The 24,368-nt window shown below is 49.3% G+C and overlaps 1 protein-coding gene across 6 annotated transcripts in view; it reads left to right on the top strand.

Moving 5' to 3' along the window:
* The window catches only part of STX2 (syntaxin 2), a 31,975-nt gene extending 12,518 nt beyond the window's left edge, over positions 1–19,457 (top strand). The window contains exons 3-12 of one of the 6 annotated variants that reach the window (XM_046025542.1): positions 470–569; positions 6,528–6,602; positions 7,815–7,850; positions 8,053–8,126; positions 8,718–8,826; positions 10,449–10,522; positions 10,633–10,770; positions 12,274–12,298; positions 12,778–12,888; positions 17,521–19,457. In XM_046025542.1, coding sequence (XP_045881498.1) covers positions 470–569; positions 6,528–6,602; positions 7,815–7,850; positions 8,053–8,126; positions 8,718–8,826; positions 10,449–10,522; positions 10,633–10,770; positions 12,274–12,298; positions 12,778–12,866 — 720 coding nt within the window. In that variant the 3' untranslated portion in view covers positions 12,867–12,888; positions 17,521–19,457. Of the gene's footprint in view, positions 1–469; positions 570–6,527; positions 6,603–7,814; positions 7,851–8,052; positions 8,127–8,717; positions 8,827–10,448; positions 10,523–10,632; positions 10,771–12,273; positions 12,299–12,777; positions 12,889–17,459 lie in introns of all 6 variants that reach the window. The other 5 variants (XM_046025541.1, XM_046025537.1, XM_046025538.1 and 2 more) reach the window with 5 other exon arrangements.
* Positions 19,458–24,368: the final 4,911 nt, after the last annotated feature.

The raw sequence follows: 24,368 nt of genomic DNA, 5'->3' as shown, positions 1-24,368 counted from the left end.
GTACCTAACATTTTGAAACAAGCGTTGAATAGTTTAGATCATGAGAGGTGAAAATGTGACTATGAAGGCTTGGCCCCGTTGGCCGCGAACACCTCCCCACATGGAGTATTACTGCCGGCGTGGCCGCCGCCTCCTTGACTGCTCAGAGCGCTGGGCGCGTGGCCGTGTGCCTCCGGTGACTGTCACCTGTGCTAACGCTGGCTATTGATCGTTAAGGTTTTTCCCACCTGATAGTTCTCTTAGTGAATGTTGGTTGATATCGCCTTAGTCATGGGAGTATGGATCTTAACATGGTAATTTTCTTTATCTTTAAAATAAGTAATTATCAGTGTGAGAATTGAAAAAAGCTGGTATTTCTTGATGTGATTGTTCATTTCCTTCCTTCCTTTATCCTTCCCTTTCTAGGTAATAGGAAGGGGTAGCAATTGGAATTTGCCACAATAGTGATGGCTGTTTGTGTCTGTCCTAGGTTGAGGAGATCAGGAACAGTACAGCTAAAATAGCTCAATATGTTGAAGAAGTAAAGAAAAACCACAGCATCATACTTTCTGCACCAAACCCAGAAGGAAGTAAGTCACTGGCTTTAAAAACTGTGCCCCTCTCTCTCTCACTGCCTGTGAGCCAGGCCTCAGCCCTGACGGTGGCGTAGGGGACCTGACGGTGGCGCAGGGAACTTGTCCGGATCCTGGAAGTTGGCAGGAGGCCGCCCCTCCATTCGGACGCACTTTCTCTCCCTCTGCTCCTCTCCCTGCTCATGCTCGCTCACTCTAAGATAAAGTAAATCTTTAAACAAAATAAAAGAAAGTAAGAGACTGAGTTGGAAAACAGCATTTGTTAGGGCAGGTTTATAGGTGATCTTAAGTGTTCAGGAAAGGCTTTTTTGTATGGAGTATGCTGTTCTGGATGTCTGTTAAGAAATGATTTTAAGTTAACCAGGAATGAGGACCTTGGTAATTATAAGGGAGTGTTTCCTTGATCTGGAGAGATAAATCCTGAAAACTTTAAAGGTAGGATGGATGGGGCACCTGGGTGGATCGGTTGGTTAAGCATCTGCTGTTGGCTCAGGTCATGATCCTGGGGTCCTGGGATCAAGCCCCGCATCGGGCTTCCTGCTCAGCTGGGGGTCTGCTGCTCCCTCTCTCTCTGCTACTCCCCCTGCTTATGTGCGTGCTCACTCTATCTGATAAATAAATAAAATCTTAAAAAAAAATAAAGGTAAGATGGATCTGGATAAGCCAGAGATTATGACTTGGAATCCATCCATCATTTTGGGGAAGAATTGGTATTTTTACAATATTATATCTTTTAATCCGTAAAAGGGTCTGTCCCACTACAATTTTCAATTCTTTGATCTCGCTCAGTCGTGCTCACAGGGTTTGGTATAGGGACCGCACACAGCCTGCACTGTGTTTCTTACGAGGCGGATAGTGTAAACAGTGTAACAGTACCCGCCGCAGGTTGTGTTCACTGTTCGTTTCTGTGTCTAGAAGTACGGTGGGTTCTTACACGTTGACCATTATCTCGCCTAATTACCTATTAATGCGGTTAATTTCTGTGTAGATCGTGTTGGGTTGGCTCTGCGCCCAGTCATGTGATCTGCGAAGACACTTTTCCCTTCGCTTTGTGCGATTTTTAGTGGACTTACTTCAGTGACCTCTGATATGGGATTAAGTATCTGATGCGGGGTTAAGTGGAAGTGGTGGTGGGGACTTGTTCTCAATCTCGGAGGAAAGCTGAAAGCAACTTTTCGTTAGAGAATTATTTGGTATATAGCCTTACGTTGACAAAATAAAGATATTACATGGAAAATGAACACGTTCTTAATTTTTTTTTTTTTAAGGTTTTATTTATTTATTTGACAGACAGAGATCACAAGTAGAGAGGCAGGCAGAGAGATGGGGAAGCAGGCTCCGGCCAAGCAGAGAGCCTGATGCGGGGCTCTATCCCAGGACCCTGAGATCATGACCTGAGCCAAAGGCAGAGGCTTTAACCCACTGAGCCACCCAGGCACCCCAACATGTTCTTAATTTTAAGATTTTGCATGTCTTTGTAAAATAATTATTTGACCCTCAGTAGGTGCCTTACCTTATGGTTTAGAAGGGCGTTTCCTGAAATGTGTTCTGGGGCACGAATGTTATTACTAGCCTGTGAAACAGGAGCTGTGGCACCTCGTCATGCCAGATCCCCTCTTGGGAAGTTGATGTCCTCAGTAATAAAAACCCTGAGCAGTGCAGCTTAGATAAAGTCTTGTTTACCTTAGTATTGTGTTCCACGTGCTTATTTGCCCACAGAACTTTTTATGCAACATCTATTAATATCTTGATTCTTGGGGAAAATTGAATTTGAGTGAATATTAGCGGGTTTTTTTTCTTTTTCTTTTGGATAATTTACCTCCAAAGAACTTAGGCGGATAACACTACCCTTTGAATGCAGGCAGAGCTCTTTTTTTTTTTTTTTAAAGATTTTATTTATTTATTTGACAGGCAGAGGGGCAGGTAGAGAGAGGGTGGGGGAAGCACGCTCTCCACTGAGCAGAAAGCCTGATGCAGGGCTTGATCCTAGGACCCTGGGATCATGACCTGAGCTGAAGGCAGTGGCTTTAACCCACTGAGCCGCCCAGGTTCCCTGCAGGCAGAGCTCTTAATGCTTCCCAGTGGTCCCTTCTGGGCTCTGAATAAAACTATCGCTCTGGTCTTTTGTCTGTTTCGTGACAGTGTGTGAACCAAAATGTGGGAGGCACTGTCCTAGTGCTTACTTAGTTGACCCTTGAAAAGAGAAGTACAGTTCATGTCCTGTGGAACTGGGCCCTGGGAGGGGGGAGCCTGGGGTGATGCACAGGGCAGCAGGCTGCCGGCCCCTGGCAGGTGGGATGCCTCGGCACTCTCCCTGCCCAGCTCCGGAGTGGGGTACACGATGGGTGGGTGGGCTGCCCAGGCCCACCAGCCCGCACCCTGGTGTCCTGTTCCTGGCCCTATTCCTGCTGGATCAAGGGACTGGCACCATTAGACATGCTCTCCACAGTATCAACGTGAACATTTTCAGATTAACAGGAAGGTTGCCGTGACGGTGTGTGGGCCTCAGCGGTTGTCCACATTGGCCACGCTGACCTGTGTGTGTGCACCCATACGGACATACACTGTACGTGCTGTCGCGTGTGATACGTGTGTTCTGTGTGTGCTGTGTTATTTGTGCTGACTCCTTTCGGAGTGACCATTTTGAGGCTCATCTCCGAAGGACACCCTTGCTCACTGGCACTATTCATCTGGCTGGGGCCAGTAATGCTGACTCAGTGCTGTTGCCTGACGGGTAGCCCTGTTCTCGCCCCAAGCCCGGTCCCGTGACACCCTCTGTAGCCGGCCGTTTCCCTCCTTCCGGGGCTGGGCCAGACGCATGTGCGCAGAAAGCTGGGGGTCAAGGCCTTCACAACCGGAGGAGGGTCTCATGCTGCACTGGGCCTTTCATCATGGAGAGCATCCCTCCCACTGCCACTAATGAATGCTCTCTGTGCCTTTGCAGCCACATTGCCTGCGTGAACAGAGCTCCCTGGTTTGCCTTGATTCGTGGCTGTGGGATCGCTTTCCCCGGCACTTTCTTTCTTTTTTTAAAGATTTTATTTATTTATTTGACAAAGTAGGCAGAGAGGCAGGCAGAGAGAGAGGAGGAAGCAGACTCCCTGCTGAGCTGAGAGCCCGACGCGGGGCTCAATCCCAGAACCCTGAGATCATGACCTGAGCCGAAGGCAGAGGCTTTAACCCACTGAGCCACCCAGGTGCTCCTCCCTGCCACTTTCTGATGATCTTCCCATAGCCATGTGCCTAATGTGTTTCTCTCGTCTTTTATACATACAGTATTACGGGGTTTGTTACTTTTCCAGTCTGGTCATTTTTGGTCTCTACGTGCTTGTCGGCTGTTACTGAGCATTACTGATATATTGGGGTGGACATTCACAGTCATGTTTGTTTTTCATTTTTCTTGCTTGTTCTCCGTTACTCTCTCTCTTTCTAGGCTTTCTTTTGGCTTAGGTTTTAAGAATTTTATCCCCTCCACCGCTAGCTTGTTTATGAGTCAGACTTTTGTTGTTGCAGTGCTGTGCTCTGCGGTACGGCGTGCATTCTTGACTTACGTTCCAACAGGAATCTGTGTTTTTACTACTTCCAGGTAACACAGGGACCTCAGAAACTTTAACCGCATCTGTTCTTGTACGCACATATTGTCATACGTACGTGATGCGCAAAAGTAACGTAAACGTTTGTACCATGAATACCCATTCAGATCCCCCCACGTGCATACCCCTACCAGTGTTCCTTATTTTTCCTTGAGTCTCACAACTTCTATCTGAGATCGTTTCTTTCTAAAAAGCACTCTTAGGGGGCGCCTGGGTGGCTCAGTTGTTAAGTGTCTGCCTTAGGCTCAGGTCATGATCTCAGGTTCCTGGGATTGAATTCTGCATCCATTGGGCTCTCTGCTCAGCGGGGAGCCTGCATCTCCCTCTCCCACCGTCCCACTTGTGTTCCCTCTCTTGCTGTTTCTCTCTGTCAAATAAATTAAAATAAAAAGTCTTTAAGAAAAAGAGCACTCTTTGTTACTGCTTTTAGTAGGGAACATGCAGTTATCTGCAATTTTCCAACTATAATCCTGTTCTTGAAGGATGTTTTCACTGAATGGTGAAAGTAATTTTCTTGACCATCTTGAAGATTCTGAAGTAATCTTTACAGTGTCTTTTTTTTTTTTTTTTAAGTCAGCTGTTGAATTGTAGCTTTTAAGACACTTGGTCTTTGGTTTAGCAATTTTGCCCTGTTTCTGGGTGCGGTTTTCTCTTGTTTGCACTGCTTTTCCTGAGTTAGCCTCCTGGGCCCCTGGGTCTGCACCTCTGGCCACCTGGGCCACTTTGTCCTCACGAGCCGTCCCTGCTCCGTTTCCTGCCCTCCCTCTTCGGGAGACCTGCAGTCTGTCTGCGTGTTCAGGCCTTTTCCCTGTGCCCATGGTTCCCCTGCCCCCTGTTCTGTTCTCGCCCCCGTCTCACCGTCCCGTTGGGGAGTCTGTCTGCAGTTCATCTGCAGACCTCTCTTTACCCGTTGAGTGATTTCTGGGTGAGATATTTTCAGTCCTGGAATTTTACTTGGTTCCTTTCTGTACTGATTTTCTGACAAAATTCTTAGTCTTGTATTTCACCCCTTTGGACGTAATGATCCCACCATGTCTGATGATCCACTCCCTGGTGCCCCTGGGGTCTGTGTGCCTCTACTGTGGTTCTTTGTATGCCTGGCTATTTGGGATTGGGCCCTGGGTTTTGTGCATAAAAGCGTGTGGCAGTAATTTGAGTCCTCCTTTTCTAGAAGATGATTTTTAAACATTTCTGACAGGTGGCCAGGGGCAGCAGCAGTTCTGGGTGTAGTTTGGGTGGGTTAGATGAGCTGTGTCATGGTCCCCTCCTCCAGAGCTTTGCAGCTCTTCTCTCCTCTCCCCTGCCTCCAGCTTCAAGCCTCTCTAGTCACTGGCTCCCCTCTCCGGGTGTCTTCCTGGATCTCCTTACCTGCCTTGTTAGCTTTAGGTAATGCCTTCCAGCCGATTAAAACACATTTTGTCCAGCTTTCCTGATGGTTCTCAGCAGGAGTGTTGATCGTGCCACATCCTTTCCCCAGTGGTTTGAAATGCCACCTCTGCCACGGATAAACTTATGGCTCTCCTCTGTCCCTCGAAGGGATCAGATCTGGTCATGCCTGTTCCATTTCCCTCACGAACACCTGAGCCCCTGCCTGCCTTTGTGAGCGGGGAGTCCGGGATCTGTCCTGGAACAGCCCAGGACTTTCGTATCCAGAGTGGGGTGCTCCTGGGGAGTACCAGCTGGGGAACGGGGCTCTGATCCATCTGAGGCTCCAGGCTTGGTTCTCAGTTACGGAGGTTTGGTGCCCCCCTCCTCTCCTACCGTGCCTCATAGCTATTTCCCAAGTCTGCCGTGCTGTGTCCTCAGCTGGGCCGCACACCTGCACATGTTCTGCCCCGAGTGCATTTTCCTGTCGACTCCTGCACTGCTCTCCCTCTCCAGACACAGTGGCTGTGTCTGGGGCTTCGCCTCAGTCTTCCCAGTGCGGGACAGGCACTTCTGTGAGGAACCTGCTTCAATCAGGCAGAGATGAGCACAAAGGAAATCAAACATGTGGGAGAACTTCTTTCCAGAACATGGTTAAATTTCTGCTTCCTTCCTTAGGTCTAGGTGTTAGCAACAAAGTCAGTGAACTGTTTCAGCAGTTAATTGCTATCACCCAGCTCTTCCCAAATGTAGGTGCACCTCACAGTCACCTGCGGGCTGGTTAGGTCGGATTGCAGGCCACAGGTCCCACCTTGAGTAGGTCTGGGCGGGGCCTAGGAATGTGCATTTCTACAAGGACCCCACCTAGTGCTGAGGCTCCTTGGTCTGGGAGCCCCACTTTGAGACCCAAACACTTGAATATTTACCAGGAATGTTGTTCCATTTAAGTTAATTGTGTATTATAGCTTAGATGTCCTTTTTTTTTTTAATTTTAAAGAAATAAAAGAAGAACTTGAAGATCTGAACAAAGAAATCAAGAAAACTGCTAACAAAATCCGAGCCAAGTTGAAGTGTGAGTTTACAGCTTTGGCTGCGTGTAATGGGTGATGGGGGCATGTGGGTAATCCGTGTTCCCTTTATAATCTCTGATTCTTGACATTTTTACAAGTCGGAAGTGTGAGTGCTTTAATTTGTATGAACTTGGGGTGGGTAGTGGCCTTTGCGTTACTCATTGTTCTAGAATTCTTAGCTGCTAGCTCTAAGGACTACACACAGGGGGCTAAAGCTGAAGGTGTTAATCTGCAAATTCAGGATAGAACAACTAGTTCATATTCATCAAGGTTAATTAAACATTTGCTTATAAATTGTTAATCTCTCATCGAGGTCTATTTTTATGACATTTTTGCTGAATTACAGGTATTTCAGAAGGTGAGTAGCTTTTCATATGAATCTCCAGTTCTTAAATAGTTTCTTAAATTTGTAGGAGTTTAGCTTCTAGTGCTTGGGTTCAGCTCCAAGAGGTGGTTTCTGAGAGGTTTGGGCATAAACAGGACTGCCAGGAAGATACTTTGTATCTGATTGTTACAAAGGAGCATTCAAACCCAGGAAATCTTGGCAGATCAGAAAGAACTTTTGTTGGCGTATTGCAGACAGGTGGGGGCAGGGAGATGACCCCCCCCAGCCTGTGGCCATACCCTTCAGCTCTGCACCCCTAGGGTTCCACCTGCCCTTGTGGCTTCATCAGTACATATGTCAGTGTATTGAAGAGCAGAAGGATTTTCACCCCCAAATACAACCATGTGCCATGATCATATCCACACAGTTTTTTTTTTTTTTTTTAAGATTTTATTTATTTGTCAGAAAGAGAGAGAGACGGTGAGAGAAGGAACACAAGCAAGGGGAGCGGGAGAGGGAGAAGCAGGCTTTCTGTGGAGCAGGGAACCTGATGTGGGGCTCGATCCCAGGACGCTGGGATCATGACCTGAGCCGAAGGCAGAAGCTTAATGACTGAGCCACCCAGGCGCCCCAAGACACATTTATTAGGAAATATCTCATCAGAATTTACGCTTCCCCAGTGTTCTTTGAGTTTCTTCTTACAGTGTGCTTGAACTGGGTTCCAGATGAGGGCCATACCCTGTGATTGGTGGCATGTCACTTAAAGTTTTTAAAACTCAGACTCTCCTTCCATCTTCCCCCCCTTTTTTCTTTTGGTTGGAGAAACCAGGACATTAGTCCATCAGAGTTTGCCATGCTTCAGAGTTTGAAAGCTCTGTATCTCCTGTAGACGGATGGTTAAGTTCTCCAAACTCATCAGAGTCAGGTGATTTCTTTTGTTTTTCTTTTAAATGTTAAGATAGAACATGTGGTTTTATTTTGTGGTATTAACACTGATGGGTGATCATTATCAAGACCCGTACATCTATGAGGAATTGGAAAGATAAGAAAGAAAAGCAGCTAGAAGTTTGGCTTGAGAAACTTCGGTGTTTAATTTGAAAGGTAACTCTTTCCCTCCCTGTTTCCAGTGATTGAGCAAAGTTTTGATGAGGATGAGAGCGGGAATCGGACTTCGGTGGATCTTCGCATCCGGAGAACCCAGGTTTGGCTGTTGGCCTCGCCCAGATGGCAGCGATGTGTAGAATAGGACTCTTTACTGCTTTCAAATTCGAAGTCATTCATCTTTATGTCCATTAATCCTTACAACATCTCTGCATAGAGGAGGGGATCTAGAGATGACCTCCTTATTATGAAGGAAAAGGGTATCCCGTCCATCAACAAGGTTCTGCTCTGAAGAGCAATATTATCTGAATTATCCAAGTCCCTGGAAGGTGGGGGGTGGGGTCCACACCTTCTAAAGGTTTGTGGTGTGGACAGTGGTGTCCAGGCTGTTAGCTTCTGCTTGACAAGGGGGTGCCCGGTGTGCAGGCCCAGCCGTGTCTGGTGACACGGGAACCACGGATGGGTTCGAGTCCCAACATCCACGTCCGTGCAGTGGGGGCCCTGGAGGGTCCGAGCTGCTGGCGCACGGGAAGCTGTGGGCATGGGTTCTGTCTTAGAGTTGGGTGCTGGTCCTCTTGCTTTCTGGCTGAAGGACTCCCATGACGGCTTTAGTTTTCTTGGTGTCATATTTTGTATGTCACTTTCAGGAGAAGAAATGGTCGTTATATATTAATTTCTTCTGTGTTAATAGCATTCCGTACTATCTCGGAAATTTGTGGAAGTTATGACAGAATATAATGAGGCACAGACTCTGTTCCGGGAGCGGAGCAAAGGACGGATACAACGTCAGCTAGAAATAAGTGAGTAGAGGAAAATGCCATTTTTGTTAAAAACATATTATTCTTAAGGTCTGACATCAAAGTACTGTAACTTCAGAAGAGTTATTCCATCTCTATTTTTGTCAATATTGCAAAACCTAAAACCTTTTCATGGCTTCCTATTCACTGAATCACCAGAACTTTTTCTTTATTTATGTCCTTTGGAAAATCCTTGGTGAGTGAACTTTAAATTATTTTCTAACAGCTTTACTTTTAGAGTGTTAATCAGATTTGGAAAACTTCCAGCCGTTATCTCCCCAAGTACTTTTCTGTTGCCCCCAACCCTCTGTGCCGCATCTGGGGAGACGGTCTCAGAGGGCCTCACAGGGCTTTGTGTCTGGCAAGCAAGTGCGGGCGGCCCTTTGCTGCAGCCTGCCTTGCAAGGACCCGTGCATTGCCGTCAGACTGGGATGGTGGGGCTCTGGTTTTCCTCTGGGCAGAAGGCACTTTGCTGACCACTTAAAGGTCAGTCAGCTGTGCCCGCTCCCATTTAGAGAAGACCACCTCCTCAGCTATGGCGCGAGCTCATGACGGGCCCGGCGGCCACCAGGGCTGTGGGCTGTGTGCACCTCCTCAGGCACTTGGGGAGCCTAGGATAGCCCCGAGTGTGAACCTCAAACAGCATTTCATTGTATTTATAGAGACTCAGTTATATCCCACGCCAGTGACGTGCAGAGTGTACAGGTCAGCGGCTCTAGTGGGTCACAAGGCCAGTTGCATAACATCTTCACCCCAAAGATGTGCACCTACATCCGTCACTCCTCGGGCCTCTTCCCCTGAGCCCTAGGCAGCCACTGACCTCTATCAACTGGCCCATTTTGGACACTTCATATACGTGCAGTCACACAGTATGTGCCCTTTTGTGACTCGCCTCTTGCACTTAACACAGATTTTTCGAGATTCAGCTATCTGCGGCATGCTGGCTCAGGCGCCATCGTGCGGATGGGCCACGCTGTGTCTCTCTGGGGCCCAGATGATGGACTTTTGGGTCATTTCCTGATGACAATATGGATAATGCTGTTGTCAACTTTCTCTTTAAATGAGATTTTCATTATTATGACGTTCATTTAATTTTGTTTTTCATGGCACAAATTGAAAAGAATAATTATCAATTGAGTGTTTTCAAAAACCTGTGGATGTATTTCTTAGAGAGCATTAATACATTTAGCTCAAGGAAAAAATACCATCAACCAACACATAACGAGTATTAAAGCCCCTGATTCTAATTGTTCAGTTTTTATTAGTAACCTTCTAGTCTATGCTGATAACACATCCTTTATCCATAAGTCAGAGGTAAACTTTTAGAAAAACGTGTGGTTCCAGATACATATGTCGTCCTCCTTAGAGTTGTTTCTCATTCTTACTAAAGTTAGATTTTATGATTCGTTCCAGTTATGAGGTTCTTCTGAGAGTTTTCCAATTTTTCCTGTTTCTTAGTCTTAGGTCAGTTTCTCTCAACATTAACACTCATTTAAGAAAATACATTTAAAAGGTCCGAAAAGCCTTTAAAAACGTAAACTCGGGTGGTAGTTGGTGACGTATGGCTGAGAGGGTCATTTACAAATGTGGGCGCATTCTGAGTGGAGTTTGTGTTCGTCCTGCAGCTGGGAGAGCCACGACGGATGATGAGCTGGAGGAGATGCTGGAGAGTGGGAGCCCTTCTGTCTTCACGGCAGACGTGAGCGCCTGGGAGGCCGCGGCCGCGCGCCCGCACGTGTCTGTCTATGCCTCACTCCCGAAGCGGCCCTGAGTTCATCAGTATTTCTCTTTTGTGTTTGTTTTTCAAAGATTATATCAGATTCTCAAATTACTAGACAAGCACTCAATGAAATTGAGTCTCGTCACAAGGACATCATGAAGCTGGAGACCAGCATCCGGGAGCTACATGAGATGTTCACAGACATGGCCATGTTCGTGGAGACCCAGGTAACTGCACACAGCTCCCTGTCTCCCAGAAGGACAGCGGGCATCTGTGGAATCTCCTAGTAGAGTCCTGCATGGCCGGGAAAGCCAGAGCTGTGGGTCCAGTCTCAAAAGTCAGAAGTGGCTTGCAGCGTTACTGTGAGGCAGGAATGCTGGCAGCAGCTTCAGCTTGTGACAGAGAGGGATTGGCTTCGTACTCGAAGTCCGTGTGTGCGCAGGACAGCCTGCGAGGCAGACCCGGGCAGACTTCGGTTCAGGAAGATTTTTAGTGAGACGTACAAATATCGAGCTGGAATTGTGAATGAAGAGGGATATACAGAGTCTTATGTGTGTACATACCCATCTGTGTAAGCATAATCCTGTAGCACACATGCACACCCGTGTGTGTACATGGCATGAATGCAGCTCTGCACAACAGTGTTCACAGAAGGAAAGAGATCTACCAAGTAAGGTAACATGGGACTGTAGGGATTTAATTTTCTTCTCTAAAATACATGTATTTCTCAAGTGTTCTACAAGGAGCACGTATTAGAATGGTAGTTGGAAGAAACGTTTAAAAGAATGAGCCCTAAATTTAGGGGACTGTCTGTGACACATGCAGAAGCCTGTGCCCACGGCATGGTGGTCTAATTCTTGGTTTGTCCAGGACACAGGTGGGGAGGGCGGGCCACCCAAGGGAAGAGGGTGGAAGGAGTGTAGACAGTTCCTCACAAAATGTAAAATGAGTGTCGAATACAGGCTGGTGGGTTCTGACTCCTGGGACCTGAATCAGGCCCTCCCTGATGTTTCCAGTATGGAGCGAGGCCTGTGCATGGCTGCTCGTTGATTCAGGGGTTAGGATTCTGGTGACACCCACACTGTGGGAGGGTCCATGTCATGCATCTTCGGTAGGTCGTGTCCTCATGCCTCCGAAGCCTGCTTTCGGGGTCTGCTCTGGCAGGAGCAGTCTGGTGAGAAGTTTCAAACCCGACCAGCGTATTTTCTGGATTATATGAGGGGTGACGGGAAGCCCATCCTTGTATGGGATTCATTATCCATGTGTGTCCCTGACCTTTAGAAGAACACTGTTTATTTCGAGGATGTGGAAAGCTCAGGTACTGTGTGATTGGCAGGAAAACCCAACAGCCCCGGGGAGGGGGTTCGGGGGTGGGGCGTGGGCTCACTCTTGTTTGGCTTGGGTTGGGCCCTTGCCTTCCCACACCAGAAGGTTCTGCCAGCTTCCTGTCTTCAGGGAGGGTTCTGCAGTAAGGACACTACACTGTTTCTGTAATTACGGAAGGTTTCAGAGCACCTTCAACAAACTATGATGGTTCTATAGCAGATGTGTTGCAGCAAGGTCTGTTAGGAAAGGGCTGTGTTCTTAGCTTTGTGTCATGGTCTCCTTGTAGAAGAGTGTTAGTAACGCTTTATGTCAGCTCCTTGAGCTCAGACTGTGCGTAGTCAGAGCTGCTAGTGAGCGCGGGAGGTAATGGTCATCCTTTTCCACTGCTGCCGGCGTTGCTGCAGGTTGTCTGCCGTGGACGGAGAGCAGGTACCGTCCCCTCTCCCCTCGCTCCTCTCTGCGCTCGCCTCGCCCCACACACTTCCTGAAGCTCATAAGCCTAGCGTCACACATACGCTGCTCTTGGTTTTCTGGTGTTCTAAGACCACAGCAGTGTGCCAACCACTCAAACCGATGTCATTGTACATCGTGTGTGCGCGCGTCAGGAAGGCACTGAGCTGCGCGCACACGAGAGTACATCTCAGAGAGTCCTTGACGTGCCTTTCACCCTCAGCCTTGCTGCCCACCCCTCTCATCTGTGCTCATTCTTCTTAAAACATTAATTCTGATCATATTGTATTGGCATGTGTACAGTGGTTTCATCTGTCTGTAAACGTGGAAAACATTCAGTGTCTATTACATGCACATTACATCCCCGTGAAGCCTTTGTTGGTGCTCCGTGGCTGTCGTAAGAAACGCGCTCAGGTGTTTCGGGGATGTCCTCTGAGCCTGGAACTTTCTGTCTTAAGGGCGAAATGATCAACAACATAGAAAAGAACGTGATGAACGCCACAGACTACGTCGAGCGCGCGAAAGAAGAGACGAAGAGAGCCGTTAGGTACCGCAGCAAAGCTAGACGGGTGAGTCTGCCTCCTAAGACTTCAAGTGCATGCTTCTGTTGTGTTGGCTTTGAGGGTGGTGTGTTGAGGTAGCCCTCCTTAAAAGGGATTTCAGGAAATAAATGATTCCTTAAATTCTTATTTCACTCTCAAATGGAATGATTCTGTTTGCTGAACAGTGAAGGTTGTGTAGGGAAATGTGTTGACTGTGAGTCTCTGTGTTCTGTGACCCCACGTTTCTCCAGAGACCTCCGTGTCTTGGGCGGTGTCTGGAGCGGGTGTAAAGCTAATGGAATCAGAATTTTAGAAGCTGTTGGTCACACACGTTGTTGTGCCGCGAACCCTTGGTTCTTCCCTCGGGTTACTTGCTGATTCTCTGGTTTGGAGGAAGAAGAGTGTTGCTGAGCCCTCACTACAGTCTTCTGTAGCCGCGGCCATTCAGGCTCTGTGAAGGGGTTGTCCGTACCCGAATCCTGCGTGAGTTGTGAGCAAAGCTCTTCCAAGAAAACAGCGACATGGTGGAATTCAGTTCTAACTCAGGGAGAAGAAAGCTGTCTCCGGGTTTCACAGGTTTCCTTGCCGGCTCTTCTTGCTGTCCTTGTCCCCAGTGTGGGGAGGGCCACACAAAGTCCCTGCTGCTGCCTCCCGTCCCGGAAGAGGGCTGTGCGGCTTCACCGTGCCTTTCTGGTTGGGGGTTTCCACGTGCTCTCCGCAGAGTGCAGGCAAGAAAGGAAGGGCTGCAGTCTGCGCTCGGAGGCCGCGGTGCTCACTGTTCGTGGGCTGCAGCTCAGGGCCTCCTCTGGGCTCTTCTCGCAGCCTGCATCTCCCAGGCCTATCTGAGCACGCTCCTGTCCTTGAAGCATGACATCAGTCTGTGTCACCACTGTTTAAAATACTCCTGCGTGAAGGAGGTGATATGGTCCACATGTGAGTTCTCAGTCTGCTTCCGGGCACACTGTGGACTAGTCTGACAAGGTCATTAGCCAGGGTCCGGTCCCTTCCTTTCCCTAACCAGCATAGCAGTGCAGTGAGAATTTTCGTGAAAAGTTGGTTTTACAAAGACAGCAGGACTCCTGTTAAGTGCAGACTCTGCCGCTGAGGAGGCCTCCCTGTCCTGTGTCAGCTGCTGTCCGGCACTGTCCCCACCTCTCCGGTGACACAGCTGACCCCTGACGTCACACGGCTTGTCCACACTGCTCACTCTGCTCCCAGACACCGCACTACCACATCTGCTCAGACCTCAGGGCCCGGGGGCACAGCCGGCGTCGGGGTGCTGTGCTTTCTGGGGTGGAGCAGGGGCAGCAGAGGGTCCCCTGCGGCAGCAAACAAACATGGAACAACAGGGCAGGGCTCCTTACAGAGCTCTGGCTGCTGGAATAGGGGTCGGGGCCTCCCTCCCTCCAGACTCATCCATGGCGTTGATGGAACCTGATAGCCTGAGCTCTAGAACCGTTTATCTCCAAACAGCCTCACCTCATGCAATTAAAAACCATGCTTTTAAAGAACTAAAAGCTGTCAAACAATCAGGTGTCCTGTAACTTGGATTTTAAAGCAGCTTCCTGGGGATGGTTCTACTATCAGAATGATGTCTTCTAACGTGGTGCTAGGAGAGCACCATAATGTAATTGGCTTGCTTTTCTTTGACAGAAACAGTGGATGATTGTAGCCGTGTCAGTGCCCTGGTTTCTGTAGACGCTCTGATTATCGGTGTATCAGTCGGCAGATGCCTGTGCGGATCATGTCCGTGTGTGCCCCCGCCAGCGCGGTGGTGAGGAACTGACTGCTCGTCCACGCAGTAACTGTCCCGATCAGCTATGCGGCTTGCCCAGTCCCGCCAGCCTGTCCGCAGGGTGGGGCCCGGCGTGTCGCCCATGGTGCCTGTGCCCGGCTGCAGAGGTCAGGCCAGCCGCCACATGCACTGGGCGTTAACAGGCGGCTGAGGGTCATCATTCAAGGGCGGCCTTCTGATGTGGCCCGTGAAAGCCTTGGTGTGCAGATGTGGCAGAGGTCCCCTTCCCGCTCATGGGGCACCCGCAGCCCAGAGGCGCTTGCTCAGTGAACCGGCACATCCTGCATTCATTGACCTTCTCAGGTTTCAGCTTTGGGAATAATTGCAACAACTGAAAGTTGCTTTGTGAGGTCTCCCCGCTGCGGGGGGGAGTGGGAGCGGGGTCTCCGGGGACGTCCTTCGTCTCACATGCACCCACTGCAGGTGCTTTCCCCATGCCCCCGTGCTGAAGCGAAGGCCGTTGGGTCAGCCCGCCCGCTCGTGAAGGGTCCTGAGTAGAACACATGGTTCTGCTTCATGGTGATGGAGGTCCCTAGATCTCTGCCTTGTTCACCACTCTCCAAGCTTCAGTACGTTTTGTGTTTTCATTCTGGTCTCTGGTGCACCTGGGACCCTCCTCCCTGTGGGGTGCTCGTCTGGCATGCGGCTGGCAGGCTGCATCCCTTGTCCCGGGCCGGTCTGCCAGCTCCTTCCGAGGGCTGTGGTGTAGCGCCCGGCTGCGGAGTGATGGCGGGTGGTCCTGGGGAGCCCTCTCTCTGGCTGTGAGAGCAACTGCAGACATGGGACGGACATCGAATGGAGAGGAGGCCCGCGCTGCTGTGGGGGCTGGGGGTCCTGAACCCGCATCGTCCACGCACCCCAGAATCACACGGGAAGTGGTTTCAGAAGAGGCTCCAGCCGCGGACCTGGTTATAGGTTATTCTTCAGAAGGAAGGAGGCTTAGCACTCTGTATTGAGACATTTATGTGATCTTCACAATGCTGTCCTGTTAGCTCTGCTAGAGCTAATGTGGTGTCTGTGATTTTCTTTGCTAATATAATTGCATTTAAAAATATTTTTATAATTGCTTTAAAAATATGTGTTTTCTTAGTTTTTTCTGGTGGTTGTAATATGGTTGTTTGAACGTGGTTACACTAAAGGTTAAAATTAATGTTTAGGTTGGACCTAGAGATGCTGTTTGGTCATGCTATTGGGTAAAAGTGGGCTTTTCGGTGTGATTTTAGGGGGAGCAGTGGTTTATTGTGGGCCTTGGGCCCAGTTTACCCAATGTCTTCAGATATGAATACAGAACAGTTCTCATTAATAAAAACACGCCAGAGTACATGTCAACAATTACTTCTTTTATACAAATGCAGTGGTTGATGTCTATAATTATACTTCTGAAAATTTATGTTTTCAGCAGAGCCCTCTGGGGGGGCCAGGCACCAGACTGTAGGCACTTTGTGGGAGTAACATGGCAGCATGGGGGAGCACTTGATTCCTGGTCCAAGGAAACAGGCAGAGAGTGCTTGGCCTGTGGTTTATGTCTGTGAGTTGGGAGAGCCATGCCTAGAACTCAGAACAGGATTGGCGCTCTGGGTGTGCTCTGCCCACTGAGAGAAGGGCGCATGTGTGGTTTGAGCTGTTGGTGGGGTGTTAGACAAGAATGGTTGTTCCATCTGGAGTGCAGGAGTTCAGCTGTCATGGAATTCGGGGGAGCACCACCTCGAGCCTGTGGGGAAGGAAGGACACAGGTGCGCAGAGCCAGCCCCGGGGTGCAGAAAGTCCGAGCTCACGTGCAGGGTGGCCAGGTCTCCCAGGGGCCCCAGGTGGCGGCAGCAGGTGTGGAGCTGAAGGGTGCCCGCGGATGGGAAGGAAGAAGGGACTGGAGTCAGAGGAAAGACTGTCATCAGATCATTGTGCTGAGCAGAGTTCATGGGTGTATGGTGGGATGCGGCTGGGGCTGCAGTCCTCACGCCCGGAACGTGGGGACCTGAAGGTGGCACTCCCTGCCCTCGGAGTGACTGACTGAATGTTTACTGTGGGCCTGGCATGCAGTGTGGACGGAGCTGCTGCAGGCCGGTGCTGGCTCAGAGCCATGCCATCTTCACAGGCATGTTTCTTAGGCGCCAATGTGGCCTGTGTGTGCGAGCTGGTGGTGCAGGTGATGAGTCCACTGTCCACAAAGGGAACTCAGAGTCATGCAGGGCTGGGTGCCTTTCATCTTGTGACTTCCTGCCTTCTCCCCCGGACAAGTCCCCTGGATGAGACCAGATACCCTAAGCCAAGGGCGGGCTAGCTTCCAGCTGTGCAGGGATGCTTGTTAGCTGAGAACAAAGCTGACTGTGCTTACAGCCCAGCCTCTGCGCTGCAGATGCGGCAGGAGAAGGGTCAGCAGCTTCCGGTTTCTCACACACGTGCACACACCTCAGTATGAAAACACGGGAAGGTCGGAGGTTGGCAAACGAGAGATTCATGTAAGGTTTGGAGAAGATGTGCAGTGCATCTGGGAAAAACATTGTGTTTCCGTCTGACCACTAGGGAGTGTTCGTTAAGAACCCGCACGGTGCCTAGTAGACATTGCCTTTCCCTCCAAGAGCATGTGTCATTGTAACAACACCCATTTTAGCTACATCCCCTTAATTTAATAGACATGTGTGTGTAGCTCAGAGCTTCGCCCCTGGAGCTTTCCTTTCCCACTCTGTCCTTTTCTGTGACCTGTGGGACTTGTATTTTAAACTCTTTCAGATTTTGTTAAATGACATTAGTGATTTCTTTTTTTTGGTACTTTGCAAATTAATTAATGTTTTTCTTTATCTTGCAGAAAATGATGTTCATTATTATTTGTGTAATTGTTTTGCTTGTGATCCTTGGAATTGTCCTAGCAACAACGTTGTCATAGCAACCATGTCCCGAGAGCCACTCTCCTCGGAGTCAGACCACACCTGCAGCAAGTCCGCGGCCTCCTGTTCCATGACTGAGCCCCAGATGCTGCGACCTGTGGCGCTGGGTGCTGACCGTTTCTTAGTGAAGGCGAGGGCAAATCTCGACAGGATGCATCATTCAGGGAAAGTCTGAGTGGGATGGGTGTGACGAGTTACCCCGAACAACCCTGGACTCTGAACAGCATATCACAACAATGTAACAATGTGAAACTTTCTTCAGTGGCCTTAAAATAAGAAATTATTGAAAATTTCAATTTTTTTATATTTCAGTGTTAAAAATACATGTGAAGTTTAATTAGGAATACTTTGTGTTAGGAAGCTAGTAGATTTGAGGTCTGAGCTTTCCTTCTCCACCCCTCCCAGCTAACCTGCTAATTAAGAGATGTTTTTGTACTGTGTTTAATTCGTGTGTGTTTGTTGTTTGCAACAAAAATGTTTATCATCACAGCTGTTTTGTAAGATATCTATAATTTTTAATGTTTATAAATTGTTTAATATATTAACATCTTAATTCGCTCCATTTTTATATATTGAATATCGCCTTTTGAAAGAATGTTCGTGACATCGTCAGAGCCGCCTTTACAACCGTTCAGTTTGCCTTTGGTGTAGTCCATGTCGGGTGCCAAGGCCCAGAAATGCCTTTAAGTGCCTTCTGTTGGTAGTGACGTGTAGGGCGCCAGTGCCCTTGACACCCTCCAGGACAGTCCCCGTTACTGTGCTCATCTCCACGGCTCGAGATAATAAATCAGTTCCTGCACTGTGAAAGCCCATGGCCTCTTGCTTGTTCCTTAGAAATAAACCTTATGTGTCCCTGTTTACATTCCTAAGGCCTGAGCTTAGGATGCTGAGAAGACCAGGATTCAGTACTTTCTAAACTCGTGGAAATTATTTCCAGACATTAATTCTTCTAGATGTAGACTGTTGTATGGAGTCCTCAAATGCTCTTGTTAAGTACTTACTACTCTGCTGAACTACAAAGGTGAATTCCCAGCGTTTACAGGGATCGCTCATTAAAGATTTTTATTGCTCATTCATGTTGTTTAGTATAACAATACGGTTGATTTTTTGACTTGTAAAGTGTACATGGTCTCACTAGTGAGTGGACTTCTGGAAGGTAGCAGCTAGGCAAACTGTAAATGAACGTGAAGGATGGTAACAATGTCGCTAACTCCAGTGACGGCCATCTGTGACCATGTCAGCACGTCTGTGTTCTGACGTTGGGCTGGAAGTGGATGGAGACGTTATTGGTTCCACACAGTAAGTGTGAATGATGCTGAGCGGTTTGGAACTGTGTTCTTTGTGTCCTACAATTATGAATTCCACACGTTCCCAGTTTATGCATGTGGCGGCTTAGCTTACACTCAGATCTGAACGGGGCATTGCATTTGCTGGCTGATCACCGCCCCGTTCTCGGAATTATGAGAGGAGCCTTCTGGCCTTCATGTGTTTTTAAGAGTCTTGAAACCACCGGTCAGTGGGGTGTGCTCACTGCCGTGTGCCTACATCGAGACTCGCCTCGAGGGATATTTACTTAGCGATCATGCTTGTATTCGTATAGGTTTTGGGCACCTGTTTGTATAATTATGTCCGTGTGTCCATCTGTCTCTTGTCATGGTTCTGGCTCTGCTTGTTCAGGTCATCCTCCCTCCTCTGAAGGCCTGACTGAATGTGTGCTGCTGTTGTCGAAGTTACAGAGTGCCTTTTGATTTCTGTTTAGATAAATAACCCAGTTATCACATAGCACATCTGTATGTGTAAGCCTCAAGCACCTGTTTGAGATAGGATTTTTAAAAATATATTTACAGATTCACTTGTTACTTTTTATCATTTTTCCAAATATTTTATGTTTACATTAAAAAAAAAAACTGCCAGAGAACTGAAAACAAATTTACTTTTAGTCTTGTCATTTCTGGAAAGATTTGGGGGGACATACTTTATTGCATATCCATTAATAAATTGTTCTACTGAGAAAACTACTCTTACCTGTTGCTATTATTATGTATCATAATGTGAGTTAATGGTGTTAGGGGTTTTGATAGGTTTGGGTTATTTGTGTCATTATTACAAGCCTCTGTGACTCGAGTCTCAGGGCCCATCTCTTACTGCTCACAAGAAATGCTAATTCAGGGGACATGGGGTAGAGTTACTGACTTTCAGTGCTTATGTCCATTTGACAGAATCTCCTTTGTTAATGGGGTGGGCGGGGATGTCCTTGTGCCCCCAGTGCTCTGAGCTGTTTATCTTCTATTTCTTTAATTCTTTTTTTTTTTTTTTTTAAAGACTTTATGTGTCAGAGAGAGAGAGAGCACAAGCAGGCAAGAGTGGCAGGCAGAGGCAGAGAGAGAAGCAGGCTCCCCACTGAGCAAGGAGCCTGAGAGGGGACTCAATCCCAGGACACACAATTGGAGCCAAAGGCAGCGGCCTAACCCACTGAGCCACTCAGGGGTCCCTATCCTCTATTTTTTTTAAATCCTCTTTCAGAATTTTTCTTTTTTTCTTTATTTAAAGGATTTTATTTATTTATTTGACAGAGATCACAAGTAGGCAGAGAGACAGGCAGAGAGAGAGAGAGAGAGAAAGAAGCAGGATCCCCACTGAACAGAAAGCCCAATGCAGGGCTCGATCCCAGGACCCTGAGATCATGTCCTGAGGCAGAGGCTTAACCCACTGAGTCACTCAGATGCCCCCAGAATTTTTCTTAAGTGGGATAGTGGAATTTCCTAAATTCAGAACCCTTAAATTCTTTTTTTATTTTAAAGGTGTTATTTGTTTGGTGGAGACACAGCGAGAGAGGGAACACAAGCAGGGGGAGTGGGAGAGGGAGAAGCAGGCTTCCCCTGAGGAGGGAGCCGGATGCAGGGCTCCATCCCAGGACATTGGGATCATGACCCCAGCGAAGGCAGATGCTTAACGACTGAGCCACCCAGGCGCCCCACAACCCTTCAATTCTAACCATATTGGAAAGTGATGTTCAAACCCAGAATTGTAAAGAAGCCGGAGCACTCAGTCCTGGGAGGGCAGGTGGTGGAGCTCAGCTCCCAGGTTCGCTCCGTGTCCTGATGCCCCTTGCACAGCGGGTCTCCCCTGGAACTGCAGCCTTAATATGCACACGCAGTAAATTAGCTCCCAAGTTTATATTTTTCATACGTAGTTTAGATGATGAAGTAATGAATTTTGTTAGTTTGAGCCCTCGCAAGGCCCCGGAAACCGCGCGTCCCGACGGCAGGGAGAGGCCAAGAAGCAGTCATAAGGCCCTAGGCGGCCGGCGGCCGGTGGGGCAAGGGGCAGCGGCTGCCCACCAGCACCTTAGGCTTCACTGCGAGGCCCAGTTCCCCCCCGGCCCACCACCCACGACCCACGTCAAGGGCAGCCCAGCCTCGCGCTGGAGCCTGAGGGCCCGCCCACAGCCCGGGATCAGCCGGGGTCACGTCCTCTCGGTGACCTCTGCCCACAGCATCTAATCCCATCCACAACTGAGGCCACGCCCTCCCGCGAACTTGAACCACGATTGGCCGGGGCCACGTGTGCGTGTGCCGGCTGCCCCGAGGAGGGAGGCCGCTGGCTACGCCTGTGTGCGAGCGGGGCCCCAGGGACCTGTGAGGGGGGTGGGGGTTAGCCGCGGCAGCCGGGGCCCCCTTCCGCGTCCGTCTATAGGCCAGCCTGCACCTGGCTGATTCCGCTCCTCCTGGGGTTAGCCCGTGCCGTGTGCCGGCGCAGAGGGGATGTGACCTTCTCAGGGCTGAGCGTGGGGGGTCCTGCCCCCCTCCACCTTGACTCAGGGCTGCGGACAGCCTGGGGGCCTCGTCCTCACCCTCGCACCAGGGCCACGGCCGGGACCAGGCGCGCTCCTACCACAGACGGCGGCTCGGCCGTCTCACAGGGTAAGTTCCAGAAAGGCTGCGAAGGGTCGGTCCCTCCGAGAGAGAGAGCGAGCGCGAGGCGGGGCGCTGGGGGGATGCACGCACACGCACACATGCACACACACACACTCGCAGGCACACGCGCACACACTCTGCCCCTGCGGGCCCGCCAGCTCTGCCCCGCGCTTGCTTGCGGCCCCCCGGGCCTCACAGAGGGCACCGCGGGTCTCCCGGCAGGCGTAGGGGTGGCGTGGGGCGGCCTCAGCGCCGCCTGTCCCCGGGTGCTGGGGCTTGCGGTCGGGGGGCTCGAAGTGTCGTTGCTCTCGGGGACGCTCCTGGCTCAGTGAACGTGTAACTCTATGGAGCCGTCAAGCTGTCGGTCCCCGGCCCCCCACGCCACGTGCAGGGACCCCAGGCCCCACTCTTTGGGGACACCCGGTGCCGCCCGTCTTTCTATAGCAGCTTCACTCCTGGTGCTGCAGGCGGCCTCCCTGCGGCTCCAGCCTCCCTGCGGCCCCGTTGGCATTTCGCGCAGGCTGTTGGAGAGGAACCCTCTTCCCAGCTCGCCTGCCATTCTAGACCGTTCTTCACGCGCCGGCCACTCAGACCTGCGGCACATTTAAAACTGGGGCTGGCTGCTTATTTTTGAGTCACGCGAGCTCTTCGTAGGACCTGGACAACACTGTGGGTGCACAACTTGTGTCTTTCAGAGGCCTTAGGAGAAGAGAAGAGAAAGCTGTGCTAACCGTGCCTTTGATGTCCGTGCTCCGATGGACATTTCTGGTGCTTTTCCTCCAGACCCGCGTCACTCCCGAGTCCCTTGATTTCAGCTCAAAGGACTCCCTTTATGTTCTTGGAAGACAGGTCTAGCAGAAGCACCTTCTCAGTCTTTACTATGTGGGAACGTCTCCGTTTCACCCCCAGTTTTGAAGGTTAGTGTGTGGATGGTGAACTCCTGGTTCCTGCTCTTCCCGTGCCTCCCACCCCCACCATGTCCCATGGCTGTTGTCCTGTGGCCCCTAATGGTCCCAGTGCCCCTCTGAACACAGTAAGTCCCTTTTCTCTTGCTGCTGTTGCGATTTTCTCCTTGTCTTCCGAGAGCTCCACCAGGATGCGTCTAGGTATGGGTGGGTCTCTGTGTATATTGGTTTTCATCAAATTTGGGAAGTTTTTGACCGTCCGTTATGTCTTCAAATATTTTTCTTGCCCCTCCCTTTCTCTCCTTCTGTGACTCCCCTTACAGGTATCTTGATATTCTTGTTGCTGTCCTCCCTGTCTCTGAGGGTCCGTTCATTCTCTTCCCTATTTTTTCTTTCTGTTCTGCATAACGTCTGTTCTGTTCTGATAACGTCTACTGATCTCACTTTGCATGCTCTGATTCTTTCCTATACTCCCTGAAATCCACCATAGAACCAACCTGTTCATTACCATGCTGCACTTTCCAACTCTGGAATTTTCATCTAGATATTTTTTTTTTAAAGATTTTATTTATTTATTTGACAGAGAGAGATCACAAGCAGACAGAGAGGCAGGCAGAGAGAGAGAGAGGGAAGCAGGCTCGCTGCCGAGCAGATGCGGTGTCCCGATGCGGGACTCGATCCCAGGACCCTGAGATCATGACCTGAGCCGAAGGCAGCGGCTTAACCCACTGAGCCACCCAGGCGCCCCTAGATATTTTTTTTTTAATCTACATTTCCATCTACTTGATCTCTTGATTCATTACTAAGGATGGTTTCCTTCAGTTCTTTGGTTATGTACACAGCAGCTGCTTGGTTATGTACACAGCAGCTGCTTTGAGTCTTTGCACATGAAATGTCTGAGGACACAGTCTACATCCACTGCTTTTTTCCCCGCATGGGGACCTATCGACCTAAAATGATCGAACCTCTAAAAAAAAAAAAAAAGAGAGAGAGAGAAAGGAAAAGCATTCTATTCATGCCCCAGTTAGGGCAGCTGTCCAGGACATACAGTCTTCATCATTAAGGAGAGGGTGCTCTGGGGAAGGAGCATTTGGAGCAGGGTTCTATATGTTTTATTTTGTTTTTAACATAAAGTTACAAATCATCAAGGGGAAAGACTTTCTGGAGGGTTATGGACATTCTTGTGCATTTAGTACCTGAGGCTTCCCGGCTCTATCTTTTGCAGACTTATGGAGGTTTTACATGTATCTTTATGTTTGAGATTTCTTTTTTTTTTCTATTTTCTTTTAAAGATTTTATTCATTTGTTTGACAGACAGAGATCACAAGTAGGTGGAGAGGCAGGCAGAGAGAGAGGAGGAAGCAGGCTCCCTGCTAAGAAGAGAGCCCGATGTGGGGCTCGATCCCAGAACCCTGGGATCATGACCCGAGCCGAAGGCAGAGGCTTTAACCCACTGAGCCACCCAGGCGCCCTGAGATTTCTTTTTAAGATTATTTGCTAATGAAGCAGATATTTGATGTTGAGCTCCGTGATGGACGTGAATGTCCACCTTTCCCTGGGAGGGGGCACTGCAAAACCTAAAATTGAAGATTTCCTTTGGGGACACCTGGCCGGCTCAGTCTGAGGAGAGTGCGACTCTTGATCTTGGGGTCATGACTTCGAGCCCCACATTGTGTGTAGAGATAGTTCAAAATAAAATCTGAAAAAAAAAGGAAAATTTATTTTATCATAATGTACCTTAACGTTGCTTCACACATCTTGCAGTGGTGTGTTAAGTCTGGACATTTCGGATAACGCATTCTCTCTGCGTCCGGCTGCCCCGGACAAAGCTCTGTGTGCAGCCCCTGCCGGAGGCTGAGGCTGCTTTGTTGGTTCCTTCCTTGCTATGTCTCTGTGCGGGCTGACTGGCATTGAGATCGGTGCGTGCTCCCTCTGGGCTGTGCCTGGCATGGTATCACTGGTCCGTTCTGTTTCCTCACTTCCTATTTGGATTTCCTGCCTGCCTTCC

This window comes from Meles meles, chromosome 12, assembly GCF_922984935.1.
Source record: "Meles meles chromosome 12, mMelMel3.1 paternal haplotype, whole genome shotgun sequence".
Lineage (NCBI taxonomy): Eukaryota > Metazoa > Chordata > Mammalia > Carnivora > Mustelidae > Meles > Meles meles.
Note: the sequence above shows the minus strand (reverse complement) of the source record. Positions and strands in the feature narration are given on the sequence as shown.